We start from the raw sequence: 24,811 nt of genomic DNA, 5'->3' as shown, positions 1-24,811 counted from the left end.
CCATTAACTTAACAATGGGCATGCGATACCAACCATTAAGCATTCTGCCTATAACAGTAGTCGGCCAGATGCCTCTGGAAAGCTTTTGAGTGAGGCATGCTAGTGAAACCCTGTTTCTCCTCAGCATCCAGTAATCAACGATACACTGGCTTTGCAAAGGGATGATTTGTTAAGTTTTCATGGCTTATTGTCTACTGTATCAGAATTAGAACCAGAAACAATAAGAATATGGCTTGAGATCGAAATAGATGCTGATTGGCTGTTGAAATAGGCATTCTGTGTGTGCCGGTCTTAAATAAAAATAACAAAGTGAAACATATTCTACTTCCTCTTCCTTATTTTGCCTATCTTATTAGTTGAAAATGCTTGGAGTCAGTACCGGGGTGGATGAAAGCAAACTGACTGAAGCTCAATTCAGATAAGGCAAAGGTGATGCTGGTTGATGACTTATCAAACCAACAAACATTCAGCCTATTCTATTTTTTAAAAAAAAATTATTAAAGGCTTTATTAATACGATAAAACAAAAAACAAAAAACAAAACCATAAAATAAACAAATACAAAATTAGCAACTTGTAATAATCATATTTTCTTCGCATTTTGGACTTCCTCACATCTCTCGCTCCTGCGTTCCAAATTTATACAACTTTAACCAGCAATTTATCACCTTATTTCCATTCTTAATCTATCAATTTCCAATATTGTGTCCCTAACTTTGAATACTTTTATCTAAATCTTAAATACCTAATTTAAACATAATATTTATTCAAAATTTAGCTTTCTCTTAAAATTCACTCATTCTCATATTCTTTTCAACTAACTTAATGGTGCCATGTTATTTTCAATCTCACACCCTTCTTAGCACTCATATAGTTTGCAATGTTTTTGTAAATAGTCCTTAAATTTCTTCCAATCCTCTTCCACTGCTTCCTCTCCCAGGTCTCGGATTCTGCCAGTCATTTCTGCTAGTTCCATATAGTCTATCAGTTGCATCTGCCATTCTTCCAGCGTGGGTAAATCTTGGGTTTTCCAGTGTTTGGCGACAAGTATCCTTGCAGCCTATTTTAATATGGGTTTGTATCTCCTGATCAAGGTATCTTGAGGGTACTTCTAGATCCATCATTGCTAGAGAATCACTGGTGGCATCAAGTGCTTCTCATCCACCAGCTACATCCCTTATTGGAAGCAGATAAAGTGACTCTAGTAATCTATGCTATTAACATCCAAGCTTAATTACTACAATATGCATTATGCCAGGCAGTGCTGCCTTGGGAAATGTACATATTGAAGTTTCAACTGGTGAAGAATGTGCAAGCCAGTTTATTAATTGAAACTGATCTTATTACTCAGTACAAAGGATGGTCTTTGACCTTTATTCAGGGTGCTGAGTTTGGGAGAAAAATCCCTGAACAGCCTAGGTATCTAAAGGGCAGCATTCTTCACACAAGCTGCACACTGATTAACACCTTCTGAAGATGTCCTTCTGATGTCAGGAGAGTGGCTTCTGATTAGAGGGCTCTCAGTGGAAGGAATTAAACCAGCAGTGAGGAACCCCATGCCCACAGGCCTAATTAGGCTTGCCAGCCACGTTTGATTTGCAAGACAATTTTGCTCAAACCATGCCCATGTGCCCTACACGTAACACCATACATAGCATCAGGTGTGGGGCACGAAAAGACACACACACACACACACACACACACACACACACACACAATATAGTTTCACTGCTAGTTTTATGAGCTTGTGTGGTACAAGCCATTACATTCTACAGGGGGTACTCAGCACTCTCCCCCACCCTGGGCCCTCCTGATCTGAGCACATCAGTCTCCAGCCTTTCTCAGACAGAGCACAACATACCCAATAACATCTCCATCCCTTTCAGTGCAGAAATCAGCACGCGCAGAAGCATCTGCAAATATGGGCACTTCAAGGCACCAAAGCTACCTTCTGAGGAACCAATGGCAAGGTATGCCTTGGCAGACCACATAAGGCCTCAGGTGGCCCCAGCTCTTTGCTATGACATCTTTCAAAGCTCAGCCAGCAGGGCTTATGGCTCCTCACCTGCTTCTTCCTTCCATTTCCCCTGTATGTCTCAAGTCCCAGCAGAACTGGACACATGACACTTTAATAAACTCAACTATCCACCTACCCCTGAACATCCCCTTCTGCAGGACCACTTAAAAAAACAACAACTTAAGGACAAAAATCATTTTATACAATAGAGCCTAACTTTGCTTCTACTTTTGGAGTAGATAGATAACGGTATGCTGCTGCCAAATTTCAACTGTGACAAACCTCTTGATTTCTCCACTGTGTGCTATGAGTAACTGTCACATTTACTGCTCTAATGAGAAAAAAATACACATAATGTCAGAAGCAACCTGGAAGCATGCTCTAAAGGCAAAGTAATTGTCAGCCTACGACTATGTCTACAATTTTAGCATAGAAAAATTAGGAAGTGGGTCTGGAAGAATTACTGTTATCTCCTATAGAGAAGATGGGACAGGTTTCTTAAAAGCCTTCTACAAACCATGGAGAAAACTATACAACGGAAATACATTTCTGTACACTTACATGGTATGGAAGGATGGCAGTGGGGGGGAGGGGAGAAAGCTTTTATGTGAACCTAGCAAATTAAATTTCAACCAAGGATGTTCTAAAAATGAGCAAAAAAAGCTAGTTAACAGGATCTGTACAAGAGTCAATAGCTTTTTCTGTGCCCTTGACACCGCACAATATACTGATAGACCTAATATTCTCTCACAAGTATCTCCTGCATTATGATGCTGTCACCTTCTTTTTTCTACTCTCACATTTCTCTTTCCATTCATTCACTGTCACATTCAATGGAGCTGGTCAACTGTTACTCCACTAGCTGCAGTAGAGAGAGATTTTCCTCTTAGACCTGTCAAATCAGGAAGGGATGTACATGTCGAAAACAGTTCTTCCCTCCTCCTTAAAATGACAGAATACACATGGCTTGAGAAACATACAGACAGGGTGGGGCTGGGGGAAGAGGATGCACCAAGGCATATTGAGTATTCTGATAAAACATTCACAGCCATCCATTACTACACGGATCAGAAAGGTAACACATGCTCAGAGGATTTTTGTTATTGATACAAAGAGGTAGAATTGCTTACAGTCACATGCGAATTATAAAAGAGGTGCTGCAATATTCTGTGACTAGGATCTATATAAAATGGATGCAACACAGTGGTAAAATTATTGTCCTAATCCAAGTTTCTTTTCAAAGTATCTGCACAGTTGGGAAAAATTAATGGGTGGTACATCACTTCTTTGACTATACCTACCACTACTAAAAAAAATACTCCCCCCCCCCCCAAATTAAATGTTCTGGGGAAAGAGTCCAGCAAGTCAGAGACTAGAACAAGAAAGAAAAAAAACTAACTCATGTTCCCAGATCCCTGCAAAGCTTATCTGAGGCTCTGGGGCGAGAGTCTTGTTAGGATAAAGTTATACAGGTGGTGACCATTTCAAGCCCATCCAACTGATGTGTGATTGCCAATGCGCAGGTCCTTCTGGACCCGGAAGAGCAGAAAGGGGGTGAAACAGGGGCAGGACAGACTTATGCACACTCCATCAATGTGAGGGGCCAGGAACGGAACCCCCACACAAATGGTTGCCACATATAAACTCAAACCCAAAAGCAGCCAGACCCTGGCTGGGGCCCCTGACCAACTTAGCCCTTCAGGTCCCGAGGCAAGTGTACCCAGCTACTCCCGCTCTCTGCACAGGCCTTCAGTGTCCCCTACTTTGCTAAAGGTGACAGCCACACAGAAGCCACTTGAGAAGGTGTCAATGTAGCAGCTATTCCATGTGCTAGCTATTCCATGTGCCAAGCCATTTGTGTGCAACAGCTCACACTGCATATTATTGAACAGCCTGCCTTTCCATCAGCAGACTAACAAAATAAAAACTGCACAAAGCATTTACAAGCCACCAATAGACAGTCCAATAGCTATTTTGGGCCTTTCAAGAAACCCGGCGGGGCAATTGTTTATGTAAAGTGGCCTTAGTTACAGAAGGAAGCTTAAGAAAACTGTACATCTGCCACTGACAAGTGACAGTATAAACATTTCTTTAAAATGTATTTTAAGTCCAAGGCCACTTCAGTTTGCTTTTGCCTCAAGAACAACATCTTGTTTGAACATATTAACATCTCTATTCAGCAAAGTGATAATTTATGAAGCTATCAATGTAAGAGCTTATTTAAACAGCATGGATCTTTTATTCAGGTTAACCAGTCTGAGCTAGAAATAGGAGACCTTTTTTTACTTCTAACTCTTAGGAAAAGCAAGTTTATTTACACAGTATTTCAAGGCCCAGGATCACAGTTGGAAATCTAAGGAACTCTCATTTGGCACCGCAATATACGAATTTCACAAACAAGAACTGCTCATGCTCAGAACCCCCTTTTAACAGGCAAAACAACTACAACTCCCCAAAACCAAATAAAGTATAGGCAAAAAGAAAAATAAAGCTACTCTACCTCCAAACAGGCAAACCCATCCAACCAAAGAAAAATGCCAAAAAAAAGGCCCAATCCTAAAAGTAAAAATTGTAAGTTACAGGGAACTTTGGCAGGCTCCAAGAAGACATTATCTGAGGACATTATGGTACCCAACCCTAGATTTTCCCTAGATCAGGCTTCCTCAACCTCGACCCTCCAGATGTTTTTGGCCTACAATTCCCATGATCCCTAGCTAGCAGGACCAGTGGTCCGGGATGCTGGGTTGTAGTTTCAAAACATCTGGAGGGCCGAGGTTGAGGAAGCCTGCCCTAGATCAACTAACTGACTTTAATTCTCTCCACCCTGTGTGTCCCCCCCTCACTACTGGGAAGAGTGAAGGGATGCATGTACAATCCACTATACGGAAAGCCAGCCTCACTATTTTTGTTGGACTCGGGGCGCCAACTATAGGGGGCTCTGAGAGCCCAAGCACCCACAAAGAATTGGCCCCCGACACAACTTCTGAGGTCTGTCAAGGCCTCGGATAGCATCTCCAAGGCCAAGGCATTCCGAGACCTCAGAACCCAACTTCCAGTGCCACGAGAAGTCATATTCTGAGGCTGGGGTGTGTGTGTGTGTGTGTGTGTGTGTGTGTGTGTGTGTGTGCCATCTTGTCATGATGTCACATGCACTGAGCACCCATAACTTGGGGCCCAAGTCAGCTCCCCTGACAAGAGTAGTGGGTATCTAGCAGTAGACATCCTTCCTACCAGCCCTTCCAATCAGACACAGTGTATATTCATCTGGGGAACATCCACCCACCTCAGAAAAATATATCTATATTTTCTATTTTCCAGGCCACTCCAACCATTTGCTTTTTAATTGTTTCCCGGTGAATGCTGGATTTTCGTATAGAATTGATTCTGCCATCAAGCGGCTTATAAGATTTCCTCCTACCTAGAAAATTACTACTGCTACAGGGTTGTGTGCCTGCCCTGGCTTGTTACTTAAGTGAGTTTTCAGTGAAATCCAGAAGGGATTAATGGGGGTACAAAATACTGGGGGGCTCCATTTGGTCACCTCAATCTTTTCCACTACACAATAAAATGGAAAGGAAGTAAATATATGCTTTAGGAGGACCACTACAGACACAACACTATATGGCCATTATTAAGTAGGGCTGATATCTCAGGAACACATACCTCAAAACTCCCTACCCCAATCCATCTACTCTACCACTTCCTTTTAGGAATCAGCTAGGTTTTTAGCACTATTATATCTGCACTTAGTGTGGCTAACCTGGGTCAGATATAATTGGTAAAGGGAGGAAGGAACACCCAATATCACATTACACTCCAATTTCTTTACCGTAATTAAAAACAGCCAAACTAGATGAGAGTTCTCTTCCAAACACTGATCTGATAATATATTTCTGAGCAGAATAAGTGGAGTGACAGAACCTGGCAACATCACTAAAATTTAAATCGTGTTTTAGTCACCTTCTGACTATTCACTGAATTTAGTTCCCATTTCCATTTTTCATCCCTCCATCATTAAAAAAAATAAAAATCATGTAGATCCAACCAGCACTGTCAGCTGTGGCTTTAAAACTTGTTTTCTTTTCTCAGAAAAGGTAATAAGCAGAGACACAAACTATTTATTCGGCACATAGCTCAGTGCTCTTCAAGGGTGAACAAATTTAAAAGGCTTAGACCAGGAAACAAAACAGTTCTGAAACCCCATTACAAGAGTTAAAAGAAAAGACCCAATCAATTTAAATAACACACAGCATAAATAGCAGGCTGGTACTTTAAAAATGCAGATCACATTTCCCACAGATAAATATGGGAAGGCAGAAGAGAGGTGAGGTTACAGGATATTTACAAACTTAAGAATAAAAATGTTGCTTATTCCCTCCTTCTTAAGAGTAAATACAAAAAAGGAAGCTATTTAATAAATTAATATCCATCTGTTTTTACAGGCAGTTCCCATATATGCCATCATAATACCCCAACAGGGCTGGGACATGCAGAATTAAAAGAGACAAGGTTGCTGAATTCTTCAGATTTGTGAAGAATTCTCAACATTGATAACATGAGACAGGGATCTCCATCAAGGCTTTAAGATGAAAACTTCAACTCCAAATAACAGAGATTTCTGCTTAATGCATGCTGCAGTGTACCGCAAACAGACAGCTCTGCAAACATCACTCACTTCTGGAAGCAAGATCTAAAAGCAAGGATATGAAAAGCTGCTTAGTGGGGAAATAATGTATCCAGGAGGAAACAATAAGCCAGATAGGTGGCAGCATAAACCACAGCCATGTAGAGATGAAACATTCAATCCTCAATTCTACACACCTCTCCTTGTGCAGATACCATGTTTTGCTTTAGCAAACTGAACTGCAAGGAGATTCGTCTTGTAAAATATGTGTCGGTTGATAAGGCAATAAGATCAAAATAAAAATAAAAAACAAACCCACAACTTTATACAGATTTTCTACTTCAGCACGACACAATGAGCAATCAATCTAGCAGACTATACAGAATTTTGCTAACTGGGACTGAACAGTAGAAGCATCTCATGCTGGTGCTTTGCCAACTGCACTGGCTCCAGTCTGCTTCCAAGCAAATTCAAAGTACTGGTTTTAACTTTTGAAGCCTATTTATTGTTTAGGACCAGGTCACTTTAAAGCAGGAGTGGGGAACCTGTGTTCCTCCATATGTCGTATCACCCCTGATCATTGGGGTATGCTGTCTGGAGTTGATGGGAGCTGAAATGCAGCCATATCTGTTGTGACACATGTTCCTCATCCCACCTTAAAAGATTGTCTGTCTCCACATGCATCTTTCTAGAATTTGAGAGCTCTTCTCTATGTCCCCCCTTGCCAAGGGAAATGCAGGTGGCTTTGAGCTTTGGGGAAGAACATTTTTAATGGTTGGAATGCCCTCTCCAAGGAGGGTCACCTAGCATCTTCCTTGATATCTTTTTGGATTAAGCTAAAAAGCTTTTCATTCCCCCACGCCTAAAATATATTATCCACCTAAAGTTTAACTTTGTCATGGGATTTGAGGATACCTCCATTTCTATGAATTTGCATTTTTATCCTGTATTTTTGATATTTTGCCTTCTTTGTATTTTATTCATGTATTTGAGTGTTAGTTACCCCAAGAATTTTGTTGAAAGGCAGGAAATGAATATTCTAAATAAAGTCAAATTAAATACAAATATTTATTTTTTCTCATTGTCCAACAACTGTGTTTTTTCAAATTTAATACATTAACATGTCATATAATAAATAATCTAAGTTTCTTTAATCAGAAACAGACACATTTAAAAAGACATTTCAAAATCTGCAAAGAATAGATCAAGTGCCCTGCTATCTAGTCACTTAAGCTGAACCTGAGTCAACATCCATCAGCCTATTTGGTGCAGCTTGTAGCTGACAGTAGCAAGTCTAGATTCACTTAAATTTATAAAGGTTGGGGTGGGTTTCCCTTCACTTCTAACTTTCTATTCACTTCATGTGAAGACCACCCAGATGTGCACCCATGGGCTGAATGTTCTCGTCCATGACAGGCACGTAACATAGGATGGTAACTATACAATACTCACACAGGCCAAGGTCCAAAGAAATGTAATGCACAACTTGTAATGTAATGCACAACTCGTTGTGTGTGTCTAAAGGGCTTTTGGCTTTCATGCCATGTAGCACTCACTTTGAACCAGAGGAGAGTTTCAAAAATTTGTTTTATGGCATAAGGACCTGCTGTTTAAATAAAAGACGAGGCATGCCTAAAGTTGTTCTTTGGATGCCAGCCATAGATCTAGTTTCAGACGACTGGCATGCATCTCACTACTGGAACAAGGTGCAATCCAAGTTTTCATGGCAGTGCCAATGTATGTTTGAACAGCAAGGCTGATCAAGTTGCAAATAAACAAAAGAGCCAAACTAACCCCCCTCTTCTAGTCAAAGAGTGTTGTCATATGCATTACATTAAGAAAACTTGAAGGTAAAAAGAAGGAAACTGTGGCACGCGAACACACAATCAAAGTTACTCTGCTTACACTACATTCTTTAAAGATGAAAGTATTAACAGCTAGGTTACCTAGATCTGACATGGACAATAATATAAAAGATCTCTTAACCTGAACATTTGTAATATGTCCTCCACCACTCTCATGCCTCATGCCCTTGATGGTGTGAGACAGCAATTTCTTCATGCAATAAAGCAAGCACAAAGTACAGAAATAAATTCACACTATAATCTTTGTAGGAGGATTCTACTTCAAGCAAGGCCCTGCTTATACTACAATTAATTTTAATATTCTAGCAGGGAAGATTTTTTCCTTTTTTGTTTTAATCTGGGGACAAGAACAATTCCAGTAATAGAACGTCAACATTAATTTGAGGGGAGATGAAAAATGACTTAATAACACTGCAGCAGGATTAATATTGTACCATAGATCATAGAGCTATAAAACTCTTGACAAATTCATTTTTGTATCACTGTATATTCTTGCTAATAGGGCAGGGCACATCTGAGAGCCTGTTAATACCTTTTCTGTACAATCCAATATTAACTTACACAGGAGAGAATTTCTTTTAACAACAATAATTTCAGTTTAGAGTCAGCAGGAAAAATAGAAAGGTAAAAGGTTGAGATTTCATGCAGAACATTTTCCATTTGCTTCAGATCAACAGGTACAATTCAGAAGACAAATTCATTTTTATCAAGGAAAAATATTAGTCTAAGTGCCAAGAAAGCCATTGGAGTGCAACTACAGAGGTTTTAGCTTCTAATTGTCAACAGATACCAGAACAGTATGTGCCAGAGGCAGCCTTCTCTAAGGCAACATAAACCTTGCCTCAGCTGGCAAAAGGACAGTGTCTTCATTGGCTGTGAACTGTTCCAAACACGTTCAAAAGACATCTGCAACTCAGAAGGGAAAGGAATAAGCAGTCCTACCAGATGCCCCAGTTGCTTTCACTCCCTGCAATAAGCCCTCTGAGCCAAGTCTTGCCCAATTCCCTTGGAAATCTCATACCTGCCTCACACTAGCAGATCAGACGGTGTCAAATCAATTGCATGGTGAGGTCACAAGAAAAGGGGTATCAGGCTGCTGTAAGAACCCAGATGGAAAGGAGATTTGCCTTATGCATTAATGGAAAGAACAGCAATAACTAGGTGGCATACCTGTTGTGAGATGGTTTGTGAGATGGATTGATGGGCTCTTTGGTGCCCAGAATGAAAAGCTGCCTACTACTACTGTGCTATTTACTTTTTATTCAAATGTAAACACAGAGGGGGAAAGGGTGATCAGATTAAAATCGTTACACTGAGCAACATGGGTGTAAGCCAGGATTTTTATTAGGGGGCAGGCGTTTTATTGGGGGGGAAGCAATTTGTTGTGGGGGCAGAACCTCAGTGCTATGTATTTTTATTGGTTTTTTATTGATTGGGGGCAGCTGCCCCTCCCTTGTCTGTGCCATGTCCATTACTGTGATTTAAGGAGCTTTGGAGTAAGTTGCGCCAGGAATTCAAAATCCTACTCATCCTACTCAACATGGTGGTTTTGGACCAGTCACACACTTCTAGCCTGACCTCCCTCACATGGTTGCTGAGAGGGTAAAATGAAGGGCAGGAGAGTATGGATGACACTTCAATATCTTGCAGGAAAGGTAAGATGCAAATGTAGCAAATAAAGAAATACATAAATAAGTGATGAGGAAGCCAGATTTTAAGAGAGGTGATGAATGCTTTTGGAGAGCCTGCCTTGAATTGAGAGGTTGCTTTCGCCACACCACTCTCAGAAAGCAACTCGCTGTGGTATGTACATATTTAGGGCAGAAAGCCTTGGACAAGATCATCATAAAATCAAGTAAATGTCCGCTACAGCTGTACCTTGGATCTCAAATGTCTTGGCTCCTGAACAAATTCGCTCCTGAACGATCGAAACCCAGAAGTGAGTGCTACGGTTTTCGAACGATTTTCAGAAGCTGAACGTCCGGCACAGCTTCCGATTGGCTGCAGGAATCAGAAGCCACACTTTGGTTTCCGAACATTTTGGAAATCAAACAGACTTCCAGAACAGATTCCGTTCACCTTCCAAGGTACGACTGTATAGACTATGATTTCTTAGCAAAGTCTACTGCTTAGAGTTATGTTACACAGAAAGGTGCTTTTATCAGACAACAGCAGTAGTCTTCAACCACGGATGGTATAAAAAGAGGGTTATTGATTATACACACACATCTGGAAGCAGCATTTCTGAAAAAAACAAGGGATCATTTAAAAATAAATACTATAGGGGTCTTAACATCTAATTGTCAAACAGTATCTGAAGGCCCTCAAGCCTATTTTCATAATGGTTTATTTATGTTTGAGAAGAGTCTCTTGTGCTGCATAAAACTACTAGCTAGATATAATAAGCTACAGAAAGCTAAAGGGCTTATTCACACAGCTGTGGGTGATAGGACCAACAGATAAACTCGTAAGAATGCTGGGTAGGAAATGCATCACTTTTATATGTGTGTAGTTGTGAGGCCACTGGTAGCGTTAAATATCAGTTAAACTGCGATATTACTTCCTAAGCATGCTTGCCTTTAGGGTCAGTATATAAAAGTTTCTATAGCCAACACAATGGCTATAGGCATTATTAAATTTAAACATGCTAAATATAGAAAGTAAAAATGTAAGCATTAAAATACAATTGTCTTCAGTATTTGAAGCAAGGCCAGTAATTTTGTAACATTTTGTGTTTAGACAGAAAGTCCTAATGTATACAGTGGAGCAGCCCTTGCTATGCATTATGCAAATCAACAAAAACTGATCGACTATGCATATTTAATTTGACTTTTAAACTCTCAGAACTATTATCAAAAGCTTTTTACTCTTGAATAAGGCCATATGTTGCTCTTTAATTAGAACTATTTCTATTCTAAGCTTCCAGCCCATGTTGCTTCTTTTTGGGGTTTTTTTAAGGTCATAATCTGTAAAGTGTCTTATGCACCCAAAAATGCAGAGTTGTGGTTGAAGGGAAGGGCGCTGAATTAAACTATTTCTGGAAAATTTCAGCCAGAAATCTGTTAAGACTGTAGGTTTAATTAAAACAGCAACAACAGCGCATCAGGTTGCTAACACGTGGCAAAGTAAAGTTTAGCCACTTCTCAGCTTAATACCAAATATAGTTTCTTCTGGTATGTATATAAACATTATACGGCTTGCCTTAATATCACTACATCATTTTACACTGCATAACGCTGCCAGAATATGCAATGCTATCCTTCGCCATGGATCACAAATGGCAAATGAATCAACAGTTAGTAATTCATCTGTGTAACGAATAAGGTAATCAGGTTATTCAAGCACAGCCTTTTCACTGTCCTCCATTGAGTCTAATGACATCAAAACAGACTGTAATAAGATGAAACAGCAAAACCAAGTAAAGTTAAAACCTGCATTTCCAACAAAATCTGAAAAGAAATAGTGTTGTTAACAAAACACACACACACACATGTATTATGAAACTATCATGCAGTCACTATTGCTGAGACAGCACGATCTAGTTGTGTATCAAAGAACAATTCTGCATCAATTGTCATGAAGGGCCAATTCCAGAATCTTTATTATTGGTGGTGTGGCATGGCATGAGCTAGGATGAATACTACTTGATTAAAATTCCATGACATGGGCAATAGTTGTTAAACACTCCTGGGTCCAAGTATGCCCTCGTAAAGAGAGGACACAACACTGCAACCTTCATAGTGCTCTTTTAGAAAGGAACCCATGTACAGAGCATTGCTCCTTATTCTGGCAATTGATCTCTTTTTAGTAAGTGCCTAACTCTGTGGTATCCGAGAAAATGACAGTGTTATTAACCAAACAATAAACAGATCAATTGAGTTCCCTGAGACATGAGTGGTGGTCTCTGCTTGTGTGCTACAATACCGAAGCTAAGGGAGTTACATAACTGTAATAAAAACTAATATTGGTTAGTATAATTCTGGACATCTCACATTTGCCAGATATAGACATGAAAGAAGGTAGAGGCAGTATTAACTATATACTTGATATATGATATCTTGCAATATTAGAGAACTTGCATTCAAAGGAATGGGGCTAAATAATATCAATTCATAATTGATGTAACTAAACTTTAGAATTGGCATAATAAAGACAAAATTCGGAAGGATCTTGCTTTCGAGCATAGACTAGTGAATGTGAAGTATTGCATATTTCTTTTTAAGGGAGTTAGTCAATTTAAGATGCTAGCTGCATAAAAACATCTTCTTAAAAAGATCCTGAAAATCTCTTTATGGATCAAACTACACAATACATCAATGAGGTTTGTAGTTAAGACAATGAATAGCAAACATGCTCAGAAAAGCTGCATTAAAATTGTTAACTAAGCCCACACTATTGGGAGATTTATAAACATATACTTCAGAAAGCACCACTGCCTGGTTATTATCTTCAAGATAATTTCTCAGCCAGTCACTTTGGGGGGAGCGGACATGCATATAGGTTATCAGATAGGTGTTTTGCTGCTCTTGTAAGAAGCACCACAAGAGGGAAACAGAAGCAGGGAATTCAAATTTTATTCCTGAAGTGACAAATGCTCTGCTATGATACTGCCCTGACCTGGTAACAGTTTTTCATGCTTTTGCAAGCACATGACCTGAAGAGTGTAATGCACTGTGTAGTGAACTATTGGCGCATCCGGCAACTCATCTCCTAAAGCAGTAGGCTGCAGAGATCCATTAGCCAATGCTCAAGCCTGTGTCCTGGTTTCCTTCCTATGTAACTGCTTTTTAGCACAATTTTAAATATTTGTTCTGAAGTTCCAAACTACCCCCCCCCCATCTCTCTCTCACACAAACACGCTCAGAAAGAAACAACATCTCACCTACGTTCCTTAATAATGCCTATGGTCAGCTGGAGGAAAGGCCTCAATGTGTCTTTCGTACATCACTTATGAACACAAATTGCAGTCAAAGGCACTACAGTGGTACCTCAGGTTAAGTACTTAATTCGTTCCGGAGGTCCGTACTTAACCTGAAACTGTTCTTAACCTGAAGCACCACTTTAGTTAATGGGGCCTCTGCTGCTGCCGCGCTGCCGGAGCACAATTTCTGTTCTCATCCTGAAGCAAAGTTCTTAACCTGAAGCACTATCTCTGGGTTAGTGGAGTCTGCAACCTAAAGCGTATGTAACCCGAGGTACCACTGTACCTCTTATATTCCAGTATCTGAACTCAAACTTGTGAATTCCAGTTATGCACCTTCCACACATGGAGAAAAAATGTTTGAGAGATGAGAAAACAGTTTTTAAATTAATATGACTTAATTTGTACTTGCCTGTGTGCATTACTCTAACAAACCAGGCTTTGCCTCTGCACATAGGGCCCCTAAAACGAAGTGGGTAAATGGCATTTGGGGTCATCATTTTACATTATACATAAAGCCAGGAGTGTCCATTACAGTTAAACAAATAAAAAGAAAGATGCAGTCACAATCATGTTAGGAATACAATGGGAGATGGACTATACAGAAACGAACTGCATTTTTGTGCTTTAAAGGTAACCCACAAAAGGCATTGCCTCCTGTGTCTTCCTTTTAGAAGAAGATAAACAACTCCAGGAAGAGGGCAAGGCCTAAGACCTACTAACCATTATCGAAGTAAAGAAGAAATATGGTTCATATTGTTTCACTGGAAACAACTTTGTCCTGAGGTAAACAGAGCTTACAAGAAAATAAATGGTTTCTATTTTACTCTGTGTATCCTTGAGTAATTCTTTGACACTTTCTACCATTCTCAAGAGTTAAGTTTGTTTTTGGTGAATCATAATGTACACAAGACACCAGTGGTTAGTTTCTGGCAATGCTGCAAGACGTCAGCACGGAAGATACACCCCCTGAAGTCCTGTATAGATATATCTCTCTCAGTCTTGACAAATAATACTATGTAACAGTCAAGAAATTTGTTGGGAATGGTATACTTACTGAATTGAAATGATGGCACCTTGGGCCACCTCCTACCCCATCTATAACAGGGTTTATTAGCAGTTCAGTATGACCTTCTTATTTTGAAAGTGTTCACAGGAGGCCAGTGCTCATTACAAGCCAATTAATGCCAGCAACAAGTTAAATTAATCTTCTCACCATAATTCTTGGAGGCCACAATGATTCTAGGTCTATCAAGGTTAGTATTTTAATTGCTTGTGATTCTAAGTCGGGAGAGCAATAAAGAAAGAGGGTGTTTAGGTAATTCTTGTCTTTCACCCACCCACCCCGCTCGCTATCAATTAGCAGAAGCCTTGAAGACATGGAGCATTGTACTGTATTTCTATAAACCACAAACAACTCTGAATAATACATGTTTCTAATGACAAACATTATGACAATAAGAAAGGATGAATTTGCCTACCCTTCAAAAAAGGAATGTATTATTGGCATTTTGAAATTCACTCTCTCATAGGTTGGTCTCCTTTTTGAAGAGAAAGAGTTAAACAGTTCCTTTTACTCCCAAAGGATTTTAATCCCACTCAGCGGTGCCATGTTTTATTTAAAACATACTCTCTCTCAGTAACCACTTGTTCTAATTGGCAAGGCAAGGCAAGGTCCCAAAAGCACACAGCTCGTTACATTCAGTTTGGATTACAAAAACACGATGAAACAAACTGCATCGAAATGTACAAATTAACGGCTCAGGAGTGCACGACACGGACGTGGAATTAGATTGTAATATGGAACCAACTCTACAGGGAGGCTGGGGAACAAATCACTAGTGTCTTTATAAACTATACAAGGTTTCCAAATGAGCAAATACAGAAAACAGAGAACAAGTTTTTCCATAATTCAACTAAATTGCTAAACATGGACAGAAGAGAAGATTCCTTCTCTCCCACTCCAGTCAGCATACATGCAACAAGAGAACAGGTGCTACCAAAATAATAATAATAATAATAATAATAATAATAATAATAATAATAATAAACAACTAAAGAAATCATACTGACCAGCCCTTAGCTTGCTTCACACTGTCAACATAGAAAAGTCTCTTTACAACTAAGTCATCTGAGAACATGCACACACAGGGGACTAAATTAGATATGATGTTTCAGCAGGCCTTGCGCAGAGCAAGGTTAATGGTCAAGAACTGAGAACACGATATTAAGAAGTATGAAGCGAGACTATTACGAAGTCATAACACAAATCAGACACACTTAATCGTAGAGGAGAATGCACAGCATCTCTCTCACACACATATTTGTGAAAGGCTTTCCATATGTCTTTGACCACAAAACTTCAGTGATGGTTTGTGAAGTCTGTCAGGCATTCAAAGGACCAGAATTGGGAAGTGTCAAACACTACAGCAGGATTCAGACCTTTAGGATGGCTAGAATCCAACAGTTATCATTTAGCAGTAAATATGTAACATTTTACTGAATTAAAATGTCCTATATTAAGCCATATCGATATGATATTCAAACGACATATCAAAGGTTCTCAAGGAAGTTAATGAACCCGGGGACCTATCCATGGAATGGGTAATTGGATCCAACTCTCCTTTTTAATAGTTGGAATCTAAGTAGTTGAAGGAATGCTTTCAACCCTATATCCTGTAACCCTAAGATATCACCCTATCTCCTTCTCCCTTATTAGACCTGAAGCATATGCCAACTAGAGAGCCCTTCTGGCTATGGCACTCAATCAATGTACCACCCACCCCAGGGACATTTACGGTACCTGGCACCAACATTTCTTCATTTTTGGTGCTTGGGAAAACCCTTTTTACTCTCTCAGGCTTTTAAAGTATTTTTTGGCATTTTAAACTCTTGCTGACTGCTCTGGTTTTATCTGCTGGCTGTTTTTATTGTGTGGCTTTATTATCTCCATTTTGTAATCCATCCGGGAACCGAATGTGATGACCAGAGGTATTACTTTAAATAGATTTTATCATCAGATGTGGAACACACTCACTCCCTCTCAACTTCTCGTTCTGCATTATTATAGCTCAATTGTTAATCTAAAACAGGGAGGGGTAATGTGGCGCCCTCTAGATGTTGTCAGACTATAACTCTCATTATCCCTGGCCATTGCTGCCTGGGGCTAATGGGAGCCCAACAACACCTGAAGGTCCACTTGTTCCCTTCCCCCGATCTAAAAATGTTAATTTTTGAGCAAAACACAACAAGTCAGCTATATAATGTAAGCATTTTGGATATTTTAAAGACCTACATACATTTTGAGAACAGTGGAAAGATGGATCTGTTATCTATACATATACAGCTATGGAGTACATTTATTACCATTTAAAGCAATAGTTATGCTGCTAACATTTTTAAAAGCATGCTAAATCAGTTCCGTATAAAACAGACAGGAACACAAAGTACTGCCAGCTTCACAATGCTAGTCGGAGAATGACTTCAGCAACAGTCTTGCACTAGACACTCAACAGGCTACGGCTATAAAGGCAAGCCTGAATGCTGTTAAAATACACCACAAAGCACTGGCCTAATGGAGAAACACAAATTGAGGTGCCAACTTCTATCAGGCTTTAATGCAGGAGAAATTGTACTGCAGCCCTCCTATTCACAAGAGGATGTTCTTGAACAGACAGCTCAGAGCACAACTCCCCCTTTCATGGAATGCAAGCACGTCCTACTCTGCTATTGTGCATCTGGAAATTTCTTTCCGCTGACAGCCGGCTACTAAATTTCAATATAGAATGGGAGATCTGAAATATTCAAATTGCCAGTATTTGGAAATTCTTAAGGAAACATTAACAGGGCAAATTGTGCTATATTTGTATTGCAGCAGATAGCATTGTTGAAACTTAGGACTCTAGTGCCAGGACCAAGAGGGTCAAGCTTGTATGTAGGTTAAACAATAGCTTCACATTATCTCCGTAACACACCCACGTTTGGTTTTTGAATAGAGCCTATTAAAGTGATAGATGAATATAAACTCCTACATAGTTCTAGATTCTTGTACCAGAAGCAGGGAGCACTGTGAATCTAAAAACAATTCAGGAGTCAGGTGGCAGGGTGAGGTGGAAGAGATGAGAGAGAGCACAAAGTTCTTCTATTAAAGAAGAGAATGATGCCTTTAGTCACTTAATGAGCCAATTTGATAAGCCCATAAAATGACACGTTGAGTCCTTCAACCTGCCACAAAGAGAGGTGAAGCACTAATCTGAAGCATAATGATTGGGCACTAAAGCAGCTTTTATAGTTTTCTAAACCTATAGTGAAGATAAAACCAAGACAATTTTGATTTAAGTAAACCCACTTTACAGGAGAGATTCCATTTAGCGCACAGTTATATTCTATTTTCTTGTCACAGACATACATAAACTAATATTAAAAAGTCAAGGTGCTGAAATAAAAATCTATTCTGGAATAAAGCATTTAAACTCACTCCACTGTCAACAATAATGTTTTCTTCTATCTTGTAAAATTTGTTTATATTTGATATTATTTTAACTTGCCAGAACAGCTGGCCGAAAGGGAAGATTTCATGATGTAGCTCAAAGCAAATCAATCACATTATTCAGGCTTACTATTTTAGGGCATGCTGTGCAGCTGCAATGCATACTTCTATTATGTAGCAGTATGGATAAAAAAGTCTTGCTATCAAGTATCAACCAGTGGATCAGGTATGGGGCTTTTATCTCTGCACACCATAGACTCGCTACAAAAATGCCTTACAATCCCTCAAGCCTCAGAAACCAATGTTTTAGAGCAACAATAGTGATCTACTTCATAAGGCAACTGAAAGGAACAATGATCTCAAAGCATTTTGTGCATCAGAAGGCACAAACTGAAACATTAAAAATTACTGAAGCTTCGTACAAATTGAAAGACTTGCCTATGAAGGTTCACGGCACAATAAATGAACTGTTCTCCCTTTAATCATCTTACAAAACTACTTTCTCCCTTCTCCAGTGTTTATAATGTGTCACTTTTTAAATTGAGAATGCCCTCAGTTTCTACTTTAAATGCCTCTCCTTACTCAGTTTGTGGTCAAAAAACTGTGTTGTTGTTGGTGTAGTAACAACAACAACAACAACACTTTATATCCTGCCTTTCTTCCTGACAGAGACCTAAGGTGGATTGCAGCAAAAAAAAGCTATTAAAAACACACAAAAAATATTTTTAAAAAACAATTAAACATTGATAAAGAGTGTTTGGGTGTGTGTAATCTATTAACAACTGGGAAAGAAAAGATCCGTTGGAGATGCAGTAGCTTTAAGCTGCTTAATTAACCATCACATTTATAAAAAAAAATTCAATGAACACATTAGCATATTTTTCAGAATCTACTGCTGTGACTCGGAAATAGTTTGGAAAGACAGTAGGTCTGTTCCCTTTTAGTCTTTTGTCAGCTCCACTTGTCCTCCTCCGCTTCCCATTCCTTCAGAGTAAAGTAAAGAAACATTTCTCTCAGCCTTATTGTTGTTCATCACATCATAAGTAGCTGAGTCCAGATTTGGAGAATTGGGGGTGGGGTGGGGAGAGTATAGCACTCTTATCTGTTTCCCCTTTATAACCTACAAGATGCAGGGAGCCTGTATGGGGCAATTGCTTAGTAACTCAGGCAGCACATTTAAAACTTTCCCATCACTCCACACACCCTGTCTCTACATACTATTATGTAGGGTGTCTGTTGTAGTAACCAAATTGCTCTATCAGGTTAAGTTAATGCAAAACAAGACTAAATATTTACCTGAAGGCTGCAGTGGTTAGTATCCAACTAACTTGTGTCAGCATAAAGATCGACATTCGAACAACAGAACTCCCCTTCTCCTATCTCCCCACCACACCCCATGCCCTTCCCAAATCTGTTCCGGAGGGTTGTGGGAACCTCAGAAAAGACTGGAGGAAGTTCCATTACACAAGCACAAATACATGTTCTGCAAAACAGATAGTGCCCAATGAATACAAGGAAAAGGCAATAAAGTAAAAAGAGTAACGGCAAAGATTTAGTTTTAATTCACTAATCTGAAACTGTATCAACTGCAATTCTCTGATTTATTTTTATAATTGTGTGAGCTTAATAAATTAGAATAATGGGGAGTGTGGGGGTTGGTTGGTTTTTCTTCCTGTTTTTATTATATATTTTGTGTTTCTTATCTTGTATTTTCATGTTATGAACCACCCTGAGATCCATGGCTGAAGGGCAGAATGAAAATTTAACACAAAAAATGTAAACCTCTTAGGTTAGCAGTTTATGGCGAGAGGATCTGCCACTCCAGCTGCACCTTATTAAAGTGACACAACTAAGCAATTTAGTAGGTGTTGAGAAGGGTCTCAAACAGGGGCTTCCAGCAGCCAGACATCAAAACCTTACCACCTGTGCCACCAATACTCTAATACAAATCTACGTGAAACTTTACATGATTTCCTTTATTTGGATGCTGAGCCCCTACTGTCCAGAAGAGGGCAACCAAAATGGTCAAAGGCCTGGAAACGATGCCTTATGAGGAACGGCTAAAGGAGCTGGGCATGTTTAGCCTGGAGAAGAGGAGGTTAAGGGGTGATATGATAGCCATGTTCAAATATATAAAAGGATGTCACATAGAGGAGGGAGAAAGGTTGTTTTCTGCTGCTCCAGAGAAGCGGAAGAACATTAGGAAGAACTTCCTGACAGTAAGAGCTGTTCGACAGTGGAATTTGCTGCCAAGGAGAGTGGTGGAGTCTCCTTCTTTGGAGGTCTTTAAGCAGAGGCTTGACAACCATATGTCAGGAGTGCTCTGATGGTGTTTCCTGCTTGGCAGGGGGTTGGACTCGATGGTCCTTGTGGTCTCTTCCAACTCTATGATTCTATGATTCTACTGTTTACAGCAAGTGAAATGGGGTTGCCAAGCAGCATTTGATCTTGTCGCTTATTACTTGCTATTTCAAAAATCTGAAACCAGTTTCCTGAGTTCTCCTTTTTCCTACCTACTCCAGTCTTAAAAGATTTTCCTGTGAGTGCTGTACAGCAAACCATCAGGAAGTCAGGCATATTCCCTAGCCCCATAGGATGTATGAGATCACAATAAATGTGAAATATGGAAAAATTAGTATGAAGAATTAAAACAACCACTTTTTGTGTAACTCATTTGACCTAATCATTTACATATTTCCATTCTTATTTCTATGATCTGGAGCAAAGGGTGTTGGGCTGTGCAATGGACATGGATAGCACAATTGTTTTACAGGAGTTCAGTTAATTTTGTTGGTTTACTAACCTGTTTCATTGTGTGGATTTCTTTTTTCTAAAAAAAAAGAGAGAAAGAAAATGAAGTGAAAATCAAGAACTCTCAGGTTTTCTTTTATACATTCAGTTTGCAATATTCTAATTAAATGTAAACATGAAAAAATTGCACTATAAAGATACCCACTTTAGAGCGTTTCAGTATATGAGAAGTAAAGCCCATCATTCCTTTAACCTTCTACATTGTATTAAAGTTGAACATTTTTCTTATTTAAGTGGCCTGGCTAAAATCCCAGGGTGCTACGTTAACTTGTTTTCAAGTCTCATAGGCAAATGGCAGTCATAATACTATCATAGGACTTCTTACACAATATGATGATGGAACACAATTGGCATTTAGGCAGCCACATTATATTTGCACTAAACGTTTACGCTTAACTCTCTGATAAGTGTAAAAAAAAAGACCACAATCCTGGGTTTGGACACAGCACTAAGCTGACCCTTTTGTGGCTTGTTTATTCACTAGCCTGAAAGAAGGAGCAAATAGGAAGTGATCCAGCTGTCTACACTAGCAGAGTTTATTAAGTAAAGGTTCATAACATTGCTACATGTAAGCATGGACAACATGTAAAATGGTGTCTGTCTGAATCTGGTTTTGCCGAAAAAGGAAAACCTTAGGGCTTTAAAAGGTAGGCAAATTTATTGTAGCATAAGCATCTGTGGGCTACACCCACCCTGGACTTCTTTGGGAAGAAGGATGGGATATATATTTCACAGAATCACAGCTGGAAGGGACCTCAAGGGTCATCTAGTCCAACCCCGGCAATAAAGGAATCTTTTTGCCCAACATGGGGCTTGAATCTATGACCATGAGACATAAGAGTCTCATGCTCTACCAGTTGAGGTATTTTAATAAATAGTAATAAATATTACGTGCATTTCATAAAATTTGCTTTAGTTCCAAGGCGAAATTGTTAAGGCTTATGGCCTTATTCAATATTGGGTGATGGGGTTTTATAGGATGTTACTCTTTGCATACTCCAAGTTGCCTATCTCCTGCAGAGATAAAAAGTGTGGTTAGATTTCATGGAAATCTATGGTCTCTGCTGCTCCTGCCTATTTTAAACAAAACAATGACCCTAATATTTTATCTGTCATGGTTCTTTGAAATATTTTCTTTCTTTGAGAAATAGCTGATATCTTGTGCATGCCTCTGAAATACTTCAACATTCTAAAAATCAACACAACCAAATTCAACTATAGACTTATCTACAAAAGTGTTCCTACTAATATAGTTCCTAATATACTAATATAGTCCTACTAATATAGTTCCTAATAATATTAATATACTAATATTCCTTGTAATTCTGATACTGTAACAAGAGCAGCAAAAGCTAAATATCTCAAGAGCACTTTGTTACAACAGCCTAGTAACTTAAAAGCAGCAAAGGCACAACAAAGGGCTTTGTTCATTCAATTGGTGGTACTACTATTACTACTTTCTTCTACTGCAGACTGCATTTTGTGTACTCAAAGGTTTTACAGTACTCATCTCATTCATTTATCCTCACAACCGCTCTTTAAATTACACCACTCTTTCTCCCACTTTAAAAAAGGTAAAGGTAAAGGTACCCCTGCCCGTACGGGCCAGTCTTGACAGACTCTGGGGTTGTGCGCCCATCTCACTCAAGAGGCCAGGGGCCAGCGCTGTCCGGAGACACTTCCGGGTCACGTGGCCAGCGTGACATCGCTGCTCTGGCGAGCCAGAGCCGCACACGGAAACGCCGTTTACCTTCCCGCTGGTAAGCGGTCCCTATTTATCTACTTGCACCCGGAGGTGCTTTCGAACTGCTAGGTTGGCAGGCGCTGGGACCGAGCAGCGGGAGCGCACCCCGCCGCAGGGATTCGAACCGCCGACCTTTTGATCGGCAAGTCCTAGGTGCTGAGGCTTTAACCCACAGCGCCACCTGCGTCCCTTTCTCCCACTTTACATAATGGGAATTGCCAAGAGTGACTTAGCTTGTAGATATATTACATTATATATGTCAATCCAAAGAATTCTATAATGGTTTATTGTTTATTTCCATTGGTCATATGATTATAATGTTACAGGGCTGCAGAACATGGGAACTAAGAATCTCTGCTCCAAATTAGAGGTCAGTCTTAAAGAAGTCAGAGTGCTGGATGAGACCAACAAGAACAGAATTCACAATCTTGCTCAACTGCAGTATTGCACACGTCTGAGTAAATACCTGTCTGTCTCTTTGCCTTTGCCCTCCATTTGTAAAATGTGGATAATAGTGACTACTGTTATGAGAGGACAAAATGAAACACGGTAAAAAGCACTTTATATAGTGACAAGAGATAATAGGCAACAAGGCTGTAGGTTGGAAATTGAGTTATTTTCCACCATTAGACAATATAGTTAAATATATTTCTATTGCTAGAGACTTACAGGTGGAAGAGAAATATTTTCCCATCTAGTACTGGAGCTACTAACAGAATTCTTAGTTCCAATTAACATAATTAAAGCCTGCTCTATTGAACTAGAAATTCTAAAACTGCAATCTGAACTCTTAATGCGAGTAGCTTTGACAGGAGTTGTCTAGTTCAAGGGCATTCCAGAGTTCTGTAAACTTTGCTGAGTGAAGGCTTGATTGGTGCCTGTACGCAAGAGGCTCTTGCTTTTATACACACTGGAGATTGTTTCAACAAACTTGAGCAAATAAATGAAGCACCGGAGTGAGGAGAATCTGATTTCATGCACACACACTAAGAAACAGACACCCACACATAAACTCTAAGGGGGATGCCAACTATGTGCTTTAGACTGACTATTTTAAAAAGGAGAGAGAGAGAGAGAGAGAGAGAGAGAGAGAGAGAGAGATATCTCAAAACCAAACCTTTACATTGCACTTACCAGCAAAGCATTTGGAACAGAGATTCATAGTCTTGCTGGACCTGGAGTAAGAGGGGGGAAAGGAGAGCTTAATATTCCTCTTGGTAGTTAGTACAGGTTTATTTTATTTAGGAGGGAGAGAGACAGACTAGAACAAGAATAAAAGTAAACAACTGCTGAAGTAAATAGTTGTGCTCTGTTGGAGAAAAATAAAGTAGCCAAATCATCTTCATAAATACACTTTTCAGCGACACATGACAGAAAGACTAATTATTTCACTTGAATGTTACAACTCTCCACAGATGTGGTGTATCAGTACCTAGCACCACAACAAGCAACACAACATTAGTATCTATAGTGTGGTATGAATTTAATGGTTTTAGATATATGGCAACGTTCATAACCACATGTACATAGATCAGCATAGGAAAGCCAACCTGGAACCATTTTGATTCCTAAACTGAGCAAATGTTTCTCTGCATGGTCAAAATGGAAAAGCCTCCCCATTGTCTCTTTCCTCACAAATCCTGTCTCAAGGATATGTCTGTTTGAATAAGGTGTGAGCCTGTGACCTGGCCCAGGAAATAAGTATTTTACCACTACAAAAGAATGGCCAGGCTCCCCAGGGAATCCAATCAAGTAACTTGCCAGACAGGAGATAAACTGTGACAAGAGAAAAACAACATTTAAATTTCTGTGATGTAGGTGGGATGTATCTGAGGGGTGGTCTTAGGTTACACCCCTTCTGTGATGAATGCATAATGTTTCTGGGGGTGGTCTTGATCTACAGGGTGGCAATTTCAATAGTCTTTATAAGGCCTTGCAGGCCATTGTTCTGGGTCCTCTTCCTCTCCTGCGTGTGAGGGGAGCACCCTGTTGCAACAGATCAATAAAGATCAAGCTTACTAGCTGCTTTGCTTCTCAATATTCTCTGGTTGGCCTCTGTTATTTTCTCCTACCAATAGGGAACCTATGTAAGGACTCTATATGGGCTCTTGGATACCCCATAAGGGAAAAGGGCATATTTTTATTTACAACAATAGTTCAAATCCATTTGTATCTGAAAGGCTGAAGTGGGGAAATGTTATAGTTCAGAAGAGAACAGTTCAATTACACTAATCCCCTACCAAAACCCAATAAGGGATATACTCTCCAAGTAAACATATACTATACTACTTAGTCTCAACGCTACTGGAAAAGCCTATCTCTCTGAAACAGACCAATGTTG

The 24,811-nt window shown here is 39.6% G+C and overlaps 1 protein-coding gene across 1 annotated transcript in view; it reads right to left on the bottom strand.

Annotated features, from left to right (window-relative positions):
* The window catches only part of ZFAND3 (zinc finger AN1-type containing 3), a 136,162-nt gene that overhangs the window by 69,655 nt on the left and 41,696 nt on the right, over positions 1–24,811 (bottom strand). The window contains exons 2-3 of the mRNA XM_083732817.1: positions 23,605–23,645; positions 20,719–20,745 (exon numbers count right to left, since the gene is read on the bottom strand). Coding sequence (XP_083588943.1) covers positions 20,719–20,745; positions 23,605–23,645 — 68 coding nt within the window. The remainder of the gene's footprint in view (positions 1–20,718; positions 20,746–23,604; positions 23,646–24,811) is intronic.

This window comes from Podarcis gaigeae (genome assembly GCF_964106915.1).
Source record: "Podarcis gaigeae genome assembly, chromosome: 3".
Classification (NCBI taxonomy): domain Eukaryota; kingdom Metazoa; phylum Chordata; class Lepidosauria; order Squamata; family Lacertidae; genus Podarcis; species Podarcis gaigeae.
Note: the sequence above shows the minus strand (reverse complement) of the source record. Positions and strands in the feature narration are given on the sequence as shown.